At 53.7% G+C, this 13,297-nt stretch overlaps 1 protein-coding gene across 1 annotated transcript in view; it reads left to right on the forward strand.

Moving 5' to 3' along the window:
- The window catches only part of LOC105493362 (RNA binding motif protein 19), a 142,705-nt gene that overhangs the window by 110,535 nt on the left and 18,873 nt on the right, over positions 1-13,297 (forward strand). Inside the window, exon 23 of the mRNA XM_071071012.1 lies at positions 8,833-8,953. Coding sequence (XP_070927113.1) covers positions 8,833-8,953 — 121 coding nt within the window. The remainder of the gene's footprint in view (positions 1-8,832; positions 8,954-13,297) is intronic.

The following is a 13,297-nucleotide window of genomic DNA, read 5'->3' on the forward strand; positions in this document are numbered from 1 at the left end:
TGTCCCCACTAGCACACACTACCATGCTGCCTTCAAACCCTGCCAATCCCCAGGAGTAGCCTCACTGAGGAGTCAGCAGCCTTTCACCTGGGCAGCTGTACTGGGGACTCCCTACCAGGTGCACTCATCCCCATTGGCTGAGTGGCCACCAATAGCCATTGTGATTCCAGTTAGAAGCCGCCACCTCCTCTCTCTTTACCCAGACCAGGCTGGTCCTGGAGGAAGAAAGGAAGGGCACCACGGAAGGGGAAGACCACAAAGAATAGACTTGCAGCCCAGAAGCCAGAATATTAATTTTTTCCCATGCAATGCGCCTTTAATTTTTCCCTTCCCCAGGCCTGCCGTGCCTTTGTACTTTTGCAGTTGCAGCTGTTTTTATTTGCCGCCGCTGCTGTTGTTTTAAAAGGTCTATTTTCACATGGAATGTTATCCAATTAGCAGAGCAATGTGTTGGCTTAAATAAACACTTGGGGGGAGCCGGCTGTAGGGAGACGCGATGGTGGTTGGCGTTGGCAGGCAGAGCTGTTCACACTGTGGTAAACAACCACAGCTTTCATTGTAGGGTCGCACCAGTTAATGTCTCCTTCCTCATTTCTCGCTTTTCCACTCTGCCAAGGGTGGGAGCAGAGGAAGGGATGTGGATATGTGGCCCAGGCCCTCCCCAGCCTGGGGGAGGCCGGTGTTTTGGGAGAGGCTCCCACTGGGCCTCTTGAGGAATATTTTGTGAACCTACTGTCTTCACCTGGCAGATTCCACCCAAACAGGACCTGTAGTGGAAGGGACCAATGACGAGCAAGCCAGACGAAGCTCATTAAGGCAGGGATAGCCTTCCTCCTCACCTGGTGCCCAGCGCACCCAGCACAGTGCTGAGCCATGTTGTGTGCACAGTAAACAATCACTATTAGATTGTCAGTGGCATGCATTCAACACGTTTGCTTAAACTGAGGGCAGAGAAGGAGGAGCGTGCTGCACGGTGGTTAGTGTGGCCTGTGACATGAAGCGGCCTCTTTGCAGCTATGCGAACGTGGACAAGGAACTTCAAATCCCTCTAGCCCAAGTGACTCGTCCCCACACAGGCAATAATAAGGCTCCCCTTGAGGCGTTTGTGAAGACAAAGCAGAATGTTGCGTGCAAAGTGTTTAACACAGGCTGTGGCACGTGACACCAAAGAAGTGAGGGTGGCTGAGTGTTCCTCTGGGACCCTGGGGATCAGAGGTGCTGCAGCCTGAAACCTAGGTGTCCATTGTCCTGTGTGTCCCAAAGTGTTAACTGGAAGCAAATTCAGGAATTGGAGTTTTGTCTCCGCTTTTCTGTTCAGGTGTCCATGTGACGTGTGTGTGCTCACAACTCTGTTGTAATTGTGGGCTTTTTGCCAAGTTTTCTTCAGCAGAGCCCAGGAGGAATGGAAAATGTGTTTGGATCCCGAGCTTGCATTTCAAGGCAGGCTCGGCCAGCACACATATGTATGGGCTGAGACCTGGGATCAGGACAGGCTCAGACTGGCAGGTGAGCAGCCCTTGTAGCCAAGATGCAGTGCCAGGACGGATCCCTCTGCTAATTGTGTCCCTGGAGCTTCTGTGTGGATTGAGGCCTGCACAGTCCTACAGAGATGAGAGTGAGAAGGACTCAGGTTCAGACGTCCTCATTTCATATTTATCGGGCAGGCAGTACTAGTCATCAAGGAAAGGTAAAACTCCCAGCCAAGTTGACAGCTTTCCTCCCTTTTAACAGCTTTAAAATAATTTTTTTTTTTTTTTTTTTTTTTTTTTTAGACAATCTCACTCTGTCCCCCAGGCTGAAGTGCGGTGGCACGTTCTCTGCTCCCTGCAACCTCCACCTCCTAGGTTCAAGGGATTCTCCTGCCTCAGCCTCCCAAGTAGCTGGGATCTCAGGCGTGCACCCCCATGCCTGGCTAATTTTTGTATTTTTAGTAGAGATGGGGTTTCTCCATGTTGGCCAGGCTAGTCTCGAACTCCTGGCCTCAAATGATTCCCCCCGCCTCGGCAAAGTGCTGGGATCACAGGCATGAGGCACCGCACCTGGCCTAAAATAATTTAAATTAAAAAAAAAAAAAAAAAAAAACTTTACCACGAATGGCACCAGCAACAGGTACCAGGAATTAGGCCCTTCCCATTATGCCAGGCGTTGGGCTAAAGGAAGAGTTGCTGTCTTATTTATGCTTCCCAGCAGTTCTGAGACGCTGCAGCACCCCCATTTTACAGTTGAAAAAGTAAAAACTTAGAGAAGTTTATTGAAAGTTGCAGGCCCAGGGCTGTGCCTGAGGGAGAGCTCAGAGCCTCAGCTGCGCCTGCTGCCATGGCCTTGTGGCTTGGTGCCCTTGGGTCCCTGGCATTGGCCCTCTCTCCCTAGTGGCTCTCTTTCCTCTCTCAGGGATGCTATAAATTGGCAGAGGTCCAAAGTGTGTCCCATCTTTGTCGCCTCGTCTCTTGTTTGCCTCACAGTCAGCTCCCCAGAGACTTAGAGTCGAATCACACTGAGCTGAGCGAGCTAAGGAATGAGTGAGTGAGAGAGAGAGGTACCTCTTTGTCTGAAGAGTTCAGACAGCATCACCTGAAAGCGGACTCTGGATGTCTCTCCTAGGAGTTCACCCTCAGCTCCATGGTGTCATTTCTGGGAAGGGACTGGGGTGGGAATCACCCAAGATTGTGCAGGGAGCCTGACTTACTCTGGGCAAACTCCTGCCTAGCAGACAGCTACGCCTGTGAGGAGAGAAGCAGCTAGTGGTAGATAGGTAGAGAAAGGATCTGTCTCTCTCTCAGGGTGATGGCATTAAAACACCCCAGGGAGGCAGACCCTCCTCCCAGAAGTCCCTTTGACCACCTCTGCAGAGAGCCCCCAACAGTGCCAGCCACTTATTCTGGGTGTTGGGGGCACAACGGGTTTGGGAGGGGTTGGTGTTATCCCTGTTTGGACAGATTTAGCGTCTGCTGAGAGATGCAGCCCTCTGGCTTTGCCAGAGACAGCTCCCTGGGAGCAGGAGGGGCCAGGAGAATGCCTTGGTCTTCTAAAGACAGGAATACTATCCTCAGCTCTGCCCAGAAGCCATGGCCCTGGGCAGTTCTTCGCAGCCCCTTGGGATGGGAGTGCTGCCAAGGGCGTGCAATGCCTTTTGTTGCTGTGAGAGGAGGTCTGTCTCCAGGGAAGCTGCAGAAAGGTCAGGCCCAGCGCTGCACTGGCAGCCTTCCAGTGCCTTCCCAGTTCTTGAAAGAGGCCGCCAGGCCAGGCCACAGTCTAGCCTGCGGCTGTCAACCTCACACCACCTTAGCAGATTGCCTTCTAAGGGAATTCAGAAAAGGCGGCAGGAGGCCAGGCCTCTTGATGCCTGGAGTCCATGGCTGGAGTCAGAGGAGCTCAAAGAGCTATGATTTCAGGACAGCAGAGCCAGAGAGCTGGATCATGAGGGCAGCCCTGAAGTCTGGCTAGACCTGCTCAGAGCTTTCCTGGGTGGGCCTCAAATTCTGAGTAGGGCCAAGGCATGCGAGACACCCAGGGATCTGGCAGGAAACAGAATCTACCCCCACCCCCAGGTGGTGTGAATGAAGAGGTGTTGATGGAGGTATAGGTAGGGAGAAGGGACTCCCCAGGGATGGCAAAGCCCCCAGAACTGTCATCTCACTTAGGCCAAGAGGAGGGTTGGAAGGAAAGGCAGGGCTAGAGCTGCCGAGAAGAGACCTTGAGCAGGAGCTACAGCCCTGCGGGGAGGGGGAGGGACGCAGCACCAACCTCTCTCCTCCCTATTCCCCTCTTCCCTCTTCACCTCTTCCCTCCAGTCTCCCAGCAGTGCCGCCCATTTGCTTCCCCTCAGTAGATACCAGAGGCCGAGGAAGTGTAGAGGATGGGGGAGGGGGGCCCAGGAATAACCAGTCCTGGCCATCAATGATGGCAGGAAGTGCTCCCAAGAATGGAAGTAGCTTCTCTTCTGTGACATTCGTTTTGCTGGACTCCTTCATCCTCCGGGTTCTGTGCTGGATCTTCAGGCCTCTCCAGCAAACCAGCTGGGGGTCTGACATGCGATCTCTCAAGCCCTCGTGGTGCAGGTTACTGTTCCTGTCCTGCAAGGCCCCGAGCCAGGCATGTTGGGAGCAGAGCCATACCCAAGATTATTTGTGTATCGTTTCAAAAGGCCAAATGTCCCCCTCATCTGGATGGTTGGGGACTACCTGCTCTCTCAGAATGGGACACGCTGTTATCCCCGCTGCGTTTGTAGTCTATAAAGTGCAGGGGTTTGAAGGGAACTGTGGCAGGACATCTAAGCCAGCCCTCCGTCCCCAGCTAGGACCAGCCTAACCATCTACCCTAGTCTGGAGACGTGTTCTCAAGACCCCCAGTGAAGGAGACGCCACAGTGTGCTTTGTGAACATTGACTGAGTGGCCTCTGCCCCAGCACCAGGCTGAGGATCTTAAGCATGCAGCGCCTTCCCTCCAGGGTTCAAAGTCGAGTCAGGAAGACTGGCACACAGAAGGCATTATGGGGCAGGCAGCAGGTTCTGGAAACGGAGGCCGGGTGTCCAGGGCACAGGGAGGGTGCCTGGCTGTTGCCTGTGCAGGAGGGGCAGAACCCTCCCTGGGCCGTCTGTGTAAGAGGCCCAGAGACAACATGTAGAGGCCAAAAGGAAGAAGGAGAAGGAAGTTGACCTGCATACAAGCTTTGGCCAGTGCCTCAGTTTCCCAGTCACTGAAATGGGAGAATAATACCTGTTCTCAGGAGTGGGCTGAGGTGATATGCTTGGAGTTCTGTGGAGCTAGGAGATAGGATCATCCATACTAAAAAGGCCTTTGATGCCACAAAAGGAAAATCAGACAGACTTGGAGAGGAGCAAAGGTCTAGTAACTCCTCCGTCTCATGAGATGAACAAGCCCGGGGGCTGTTTTGGCAGAGGAGCACCATGCCTGCAGTTGAGGTTTAGAAAAACGCTTGTGAGAAGGTGGAGGTCAAGTTTTAATGGGATCACATGTAGGCGGAGACCAGGGAGGATGCTGCTAGTGAACCTCTCTGGCTTGCACTTTCCCGTCTGTGATGGCTGGAACCTTCCAAACTCCTCACAGTCTTTCCTGTGCCAACCCAAAAGCCCCTTGAGGCCCGGGCCTGCATCTTCCTCCTCCTCCACACCTGCCTTACCTCCTAGAATGTGTCAAATACAACAAGCTCTTGTTACGCTCTTTTAATGAAACACAATTACTCTGGATTATCCGAGGCCAATTTTAGCCTCAAATCACTATCCTCATGCCGCCTGCGACAGTTTGAGGCCACCATATTCCAGCCACCCAGGCAGTGGGAACTCGGGAACGCAACCTGATTTCATATTAACCTGCAGAGACTAGAACTCAGCAGGGTAATTCTGCTATTTTTGGAGAACCACGTATTGTGCTCTAACTTCAAATACGAAAGAGCTTTTGTGTCTTACCTTCCCTTGTCCCTGCTCTTTAGCCTGATAATGAAAAGTGGAAGCATACATCATCATCACAGCAGCCAATCTTAAGTGCCACATGTTATGTGCCAGGCAGTGTTCTAAGTGTCAGACTGAACAGTTCTCTGAATTCTCACTACTCTTTGCTGCTGCCCTCCTTTTACATATGAGGAAGCTCGGGCTCAGAGAGAGAGGTTCAGCAGCTTGCCTGAGATCACACAGCTCGTAAGCAGTGGAGCAGGGATTTGAACCAAGGCAGGCCAGCAGCAGAGCCCACCCTCTCTAACTGCCATGCCACCTCCCCTCTTACCGTGAAGAGCTCTTCCAGAGAGAGGCCAGTAACGTGTCAGAGGAGTGCAGAGGGAAGAGAGGAAGATTTGTGAGAGGTGATGTCACAAAGAAACCAGGAGAGGGAATTTTTGGTGACTCCTGCAATGAATGGAGGTCTCCAGGGCTTTCTGTGGTACAGGAATGGAGAACTGGCTTCTAAGGGAGAGAAAGAAACATTGAAATCTAACAGTGGGAATCAGAGAGGCTGGAGTTGGGGCCTCTCACCCAGACCTACCTCCTGAGATCTTATTCCATTCTTGAGAGTTCCAGCCTAGCATTCACCAGATGCATCCCCTTGGCCACCCCCACCCCACCGTGTCCCTGGGACCACAGCTCCTCAGGGACCCTGGCACGAGGATGGAACATCCGCCATGCCAGACTCCCCACCAATTCCTCTCCCCGCCTTAAAACCCCAACTCCCCCAGTCAAGCCGTTTCTCTGCCTCGCCAGCTGAGAACGCGTGTGTTTTAAAGCTCTGAATGGGCCATTTCGGCTCGGAGTCCAGATGCATTTTTATATCCACATGGAAAAAAATGCACAGGCTCTGCTGGCAGTCAGAAAGAGTTTTTTAAATTAAAGTTAAAAAAAAAAAAAGGAAAGAAAAAGTTTTCTGCACCTGGTCCTTCTCAGAACAGCACAGAGGAGAACAAAGCGTTTCTTTAATTTGGCCACATGTCTGGTTTTAAAAAGATGCATGTTCTAGTCGCCTCCCTTTTGTCTTTTTGGATTCATTTGTTTATCGAATGTGTATTATGTGCTGCCCTCTGTGCACGTTTTGTGTAAGTCCCATAGCCAGCCCCAACATGGATGAGGAAACTGAGGCAGTTGATTACCCAAGGGCACTGCGTCCTTTCCCTAGCGCTACTGTAACAAAATGCCACAGACTGGATGGCTTCAAACCACAGAAATGGGCCGGGTACAGTGGCTCAGGCCTGTAATCCCAGGACTTTGGGAAGCTGAGGCAGGAGGATCACTAGAGTTCAGGAGTTCAAGACCAACCAGGGCAATGTAAAGAGACCCCATCTCTACAAAAAGTGAAAAACTTAGGCATTGTTGGACGTGCCTTGTGGTCCCAGCTACTCAGTAGGCCAAGGTGGGAGAATCGCCTGAGCCCAGGAATTCGAGGATACAGTGAGCCATGATCATGCCACTGCACTCCATCCTGAGTGACAGAGCGAGACCTTGCCTCAGAAAGCATTTTAAAAATCCAGAAATGTGTCTCACGGTTCTAGAGGCTGGAAGTCCAAAATCAAGTGCTGGCAGGATTGGTTCCTTCCGAGGGAAACCCTGTTTGGTGCCTCTCCCTGGCTGCTGGGGACAGCTGGCATCCTTGGTTTGTAGACTCATCACCCAGTATCTGCCTCCATCTCCCCACGGCATTCACCCTGTGTTTCTGTCTTCACATGGCCATCCAATGACACTAGTCATTGGCTCAGAGCCTTTCATTTTCCAGTATGACCTCGTCTTGACTGATTACATCTGCAACTACCTATTTCCAAATAAGGTCACATTCTGAAGTACAGGGGGTTAGGACTCAACATGACCCCTCTTGCGGGACATGGTCCAACCGTAAGAGCTACATTGTAGATAAGGAGCAGAGTTGGATGGGTTTCCATCCAGACCCTTCCAGTTATATGATTCCTCACGGCATAAAAGAAACAAGAGCAGCGAACCCCTCCTCTGCTTGTACCAACTGGTGCTCTCTGCAACCCAGAAGCAAAGCAAAGGGCCTTCTTAGCCACTGTTGCTCTCCACTGCCAATGCTTGAGCACCTGGAGCCTACTGCTTTTTAAACCAATGCCTGCCCGAAAGCTCTCTGCTGACAGAAAGCAGCTACAGATGTGATGCCTATGGTAACAAAACAACAGCAACGAGAAGTAACATCTATTGAGTAATTATGGCGTGCCCCTACTGTTCTAGACACTGTGTTGACTCGTTTTTGTCCCTAGAACCCCTGAGATTGGCATATATGAGCATACTTGTTTTATAGGTAAGGAAAACAGAGTCAAGGCAGATTTCTTTAACTTGCCCAAGATCTTCAAGTTAGGACCTGCAGGGTCTGTCCTTCCTAAGCAGGGTGACCTCAGACTGTGCCATAGGAGTGTTTGTGGATGAGCCCATCAACTCAGGGTGTTCCTGTCCAGTGCCATTGAACTTGAGACCTAGCGATGTTTAAGACGGTACTGATCACTACCATATGAGTCCATTCCCATGAAATGTCCAGAATATGCAAATCCATAGAGACAGAAAGCAGACTGGTGGTTGCCAAGGGCTGGGGGACTGCTAGCTAAGGGGTGTGGGGTTTCCTTTGGGGGTGATGAAAACGTTCTAAAATGGATTTGGTGACATTTCGCACAGCTCTGTGATGATACTAAAAGCCATTGAATTGTCTTCAGACAAGCGGTGTATACAGTATGTGGATTCTATCTCGGTATAGCTGTTGAAAAGCAGGAAGAGGAACCAGGCAGCATGTGGGAGTCGGGAAGAGCAAAGAGTGAGCGGGAACAGCCTGTGCCAGGACCCAGGCTGCTGAGCTGGGGGTGGGAGCTGGGAGTGCAGGGCTGGGGGAACCAGCGAGGAGGCAAAGGGCACTGGCAGCGGAGGCGGAAGGGGCCCTCCAAACAGCGTGGGGGACAGAGTCACCAGGGCAGTGAAGGAGAGCGGCACCCAGTGACACCCAGAGGCCTGCACGCTTGTCATCTGGCGGCCAGCCAGGGCTCGGCTTTCTCAAGTGGCCACCATGCAGACAGCCGGGTGGGAGGCGAGCCCGCTAATGGGGTCGCCCTCCACAGATCGGATGACACGACGGCTGCCTCGGCCCAGGCACCAATTACAGCCCAGACAGCGGATATATTGACTGCTCAGTCACTTGCAGCTTTCTCCCTGGGAACGCAACCCACTAATTAAATAGATGCACCCAACTGCTCCCCAAACCCTCGCTGGAGATCAGATGTCACGGGGCCAGAACCTGGGCTTTGGCATCTGAGACGCGGGCAGGCAGCTGGCGGGCAGAGTGGAGTGTCTGCCGCGCTGATCCAGCTGATGCGCAGTTTCGTTTCTTGTCCCTCTGCAGAGAGCCTTCAATGCCCTGTGTCACAGCACCCACTTGTACGGCCGGAGGCTGGTGCTGGAGTGGGCCGACTCCGAGGTGACCCTGCAGGCCCTAAGGCGGAAGACGGCCGCGCACTTTCACGGTAGGAGCGGGACAGTCTTTTGGGCTGATTCATGGGCCCCCTGGGGAACACAAGAGGTGGGGCATCTGAGAGAACTACCCTTACCCAGCAGGCTATGGGCACAAGGGCTGCCAAGCACCTCCTGCTGGGTATCCTCCCACAGCCCCTCCAGACCTGCTCTCCACCTTTCTTGGGCACTCCCTGCCAGGAGGCTGGCCTGTGTGAAAGCATCCGGGTTCTGTGCCCTTTTGGGTTGCGGTTAGGTTGGGTCACTGGGCGCCTTGGCAGGAAGAGACAGAGGTCAGAGTGCGTATCCGCTCCCTGCCTGCCGGGTTGCCAGGCCACAGCTCGCAGCTGCTGGCCCTGTCCTCACAGTGCTCTGTGTTCAGATTCCAGTGTTCACGGGGCAGGGATGCTCACGGCCTTCCTGGTGGCCGGCCCTGGGGACCACACTCTTGCTGATCACTTGCCTCCATGACCCCGGTGGAGGATCATCCACTCCCTGCTGGAGGGCTGATGCCCACAGGTCTCACTCCCCTCTTACCCACCTTGGTGGTGTCATGTGGCCTCAGTGACTATTCAGGTGGTGGCCGGAAAATACTGAGTGCCCGCTGTGCCCTCATGTACCCATGTGACGGTAACCAAGCAGGGTCCAAGGCTCAGGTGGAAAAGGCTGGGACACATTCCTCATCAGGTGGGCTAGAGAGGCCTCACTGCAGAGGTGTACCCAAGAAAGGGCTGCCTAAGCAGGAGGCCAGGGGCAGGGAGACCCCAAGGTTGGAGCAAGCTCGATGTGTGTGAGAAACAGGGAGGCCGGCATGGCTGGAGCTGAGGGGAGGAGAGAGGGAGCAGATGAGGTCGCAGGGCCTCGTCTTCTCCAAGAGGTTGTGTTGAGTCAGGTGAGGAGAGGTTGAGACAGCCTCAAGAATCGCTTCACCCTGGGCACATGGAAGGTATGGCAGGTGCCCCTTGCTGTCCGGTACACACCCTCCAAACTTGGGATATCAAGGGGTACCTGACCTTGATCCCCATCTCCACACCTCTGCCTCCCATCGCAGAAGTGCTTCCACTGTGGCCTGGGCCCGGCAGCAAAACAGCGGCTGCTGGCTTCCCACCCACTTTGGATCCTGCTTACTTGGCGGTGGGTCACCCAGCTGGGGAGCTTCTCTGCCTTTTGCATGCCCAGAAAAGCCAGGCTCCGTCATGGGGAACAGTCCTGTCTGTAGTGCTACCTGTGGTGCTCTGAGGTCTTCCTGGCACACCGCCGCATTCCTCCCCACCTCATTGTCGCCTGGGTCCCAGGTCTCAACTGCTTTCTTGGCTGGAGCCGTCATCGTGCCCTCATCCATCCCTTCCCTGTGGGGCAGCTCAGGGCCTCGGGTGTCACCTGGGTGCAGACTGGGTGTTTGCTGCCAGCATCCCCCAACCCCGCTTCTCTGGGTAGACATGGAACCTGGAGCCAGGAGTGATTGTTCCCTCTCCTGACCGGTGCGGCTCTGTTGCCAAACCAGGCAGCACCTTGGAAACAGTTTCTCTTATGGAGATGGGAGCCTTCCAGTGGGGGCACTGGTCTTCCTTAGGGCGAAACGACTGGGCTTCTGAGAAGCAGTGTCTCAGCAATGCAGCAGGACTGCATCCCCCACAAGTGGACATGGAACTCCAGAGATAGCAGGGAAGCCCCTTGATTCTAGCCCAGCTGCCACACCCTTCAGAACACTGCCTCCTGCCCACGCCCATGGTCTTCCCAGACTCCTCCTACCTCCCACTGCACCTCCCACAGAGTTCATTGTTCCCCAGACTCCAGGCAGGATTGGGTGCCTTTGCACACGCTGTTCCCTCTGCTTAGAATGCCTTGCCCCTCACTTTTTTTTTTTTTTTAAACCTGGTAAATGCCTTCAGAACCCAGATAGAATGACACCTCCTCCAGGAAGCCTTCCCTGTTCCCTCCCCCTCCACAAGTATCAGTAATTTCTCCATCCTCTACTCTCCTCTTCTGTCACTGTGCTTTCTTGCCATGCTGTAACTTATTTCTTTATGGTTTGTTATCCTCTCTGGACCCGTGCCTCCCCCACGTGGAGGCTGTGTCATGCTCGTCTCTGTTAGTGATCAGTTCTTCCCTGGGTCCCCCGTGCCCGGCACAGTACCTGGCACATGCCAGGCTCCCAGTCTCAGGCTGGGGAATATTTGAGCTTAGACAAATATGGAACCAGAGAAGTGAAGGCTAAATACACAGTTGCAAGCTCACAACTCAATAAGGCCCCAAATCCTGATGTGCAGAAAGAGAGCCTGTCCTTATCGACAACATTGACAAGCCCAAATGCTCCCGTCGGCAAATGTTTGCATAAGGGACTCTCCCCAGAGCGGAGACGGGGGCCCACCTCCCCCTCACCCCCATACCCCACACCCGGGGCCAGCTGAGGAGTGCAGGCTCAGCGGTTCTGCCCTGCCTTAGAGAAAAGCCCCCTTCAATAAATCGAGTTCCAGAGACAGCACTATTGCCTCGCCACAGTGGAAAGACTTGGCTGGCAGCATTTCTGTGGGATTGGCTGTCTCCACAGCAACTTACCAGCCAGGCCAAGGCCAGACGGGCAGATCAAATGGTAACAGTAACAATGACAGTTCTTCATTTGCCTACATCTTCCAATTCATTCCCCAGCAGCTCCATGAGATTAGCCCCATTTCACAGATGAGAGAACTGAGGCCTGCCAAACACTGCAGTCATTTATGACGAGTAGTGTTTATTAAGCACTTACTGTGCATCAGGGAGCCGTCCTCACACCGGCATCATCTCAGTGCTCACAGCAACTGTGGCAGCTGTAGGCAGTGCTGTGTCTAAGCGAGGAAGTGACAGGGCTCGGACGTGAACTCCAGACCGGCTGTAGAGCCTCCCACCCCACTCACCGGCCCCAACTATGTTATACTATCTAACGTCACAAAAAAAACTACTGGCCATGTGCAGTGGCTCCGGCCTGTAATCCCAGCACTTTGTGAGGCCGAGGTGGGTGGATCACTTGAGGTCAGGAATTTGAGACCGTCCTGACCAACATGGTGAAACCCCATCTCTACTTAAAATACAAAATAAATAGCCGGACTTGGAGGTACATGCCTATAGTCCCAGCTGCTTGGGAGGCTGAGGCAGGAGAATCACTTGAACCTGGGAGGTGGAGGTTACAGTGAGCCAAGATCACACCGCTGCACTCCAGCCTGGGTGGCAGATCGACACTCTGTCTCAAAAAAAAAGAGAAAAAGAAAAAGTCCCAGGCCCTCATTAACCTGGGGTGAGTGTTTACTGACTGCATGGCTTTGGCCCTCTGACTCATCCAGACCATGAACCTAAGATCTGTAGGGTTGCTTCAGAAATTGAGAGAATGAATAACGAATCATAATGACAAGCACTGCTGGCCCTTCAGGATTGGCACGGCATATGCTTGTGGAAGGCCCTGTCGTGTGCGTGTTTCGTTGTTCCCATTGTACAGATGAGGAAGCTGACATGCATAGATGAGATAAGGCCCCTGAGGGTGGGCTTGAGTGTCAGAGCCACGTGTTTCCACCCCTCTGAGTCCCTCTGGAAAAGCACTGCCCTCCCAGGTTCTGGAAGGGGACATCGGCTCTGGGCTCCCCAAGAGTGTCAAAAGATGAGCACTTAGGGACCCTCCCCCAGTGCCACGGGAGATGGGCCGAGGCCCCAGGAGGGAAGAGAATTCACACAGGAGCCTCATAGAAAGACCCTGTCATGCAATGGCAGCTTACAGGGGTATAGGCAGTGCCAACGGAGCAGCAGGATGCTGGGGCTCCCAGAGGGGAGCAGCGTCAGAGCTCTTACCGCCCCAGTGGCTGAAAGGGCAGGGGAGGAAGTGATGTTCCTGGGTTCCAGTGAGGACAGGAGCCTAGGAGCAGCTACCAGTGGGCACTGCAGTGTGGAGGGACAGTGCCAGAGGACAGCATCAAGGCATGAAGAAGGGGCTAGGGACAGAACAGCTGCAGCTCTCTCTCCTGCGGCCCTCTGCTCTCCGGCCGCAGCCTCTCATCAGGCCATCCCACCTGTCGGCCACAGGCCCAGATTGTCCCTGTGACACATTCAGTAGGGTCAGCCTTCCGGGGATGAGCAGAACAGAGGATGGATGTGGAGGGACCAGATAGAGAATGTCCAGCATGTATGGTGACCTACGTACATGTCAGGGCATGTTGCCAGGGGTAGGGGTTGTGTTTTCCTGGGGGCAGGAGCAGCCCTGAGAAACAGTGCCCAGGTTGGAGAGGATGCTGATACGGTCCTGGATATGACCCATCCACAGGGGTCAAGGCCAAGCACTGCGGAGTGTCAGACCTCCCTGCTGGCCTCACCTGTGTGGACCAGGAAGTGGCCTG

This window comes from Macaca nemestrina, chromosome 10 (genome assembly GCF_043159975.1).
Source record: "Macaca nemestrina isolate mMacNem1 chromosome 10, mMacNem.hap1, whole genome shotgun sequence".
Lineage (NCBI taxonomy): Eukaryota > Metazoa > Chordata > Mammalia > Primates > Cercopithecidae > Macaca > Macaca nemestrina.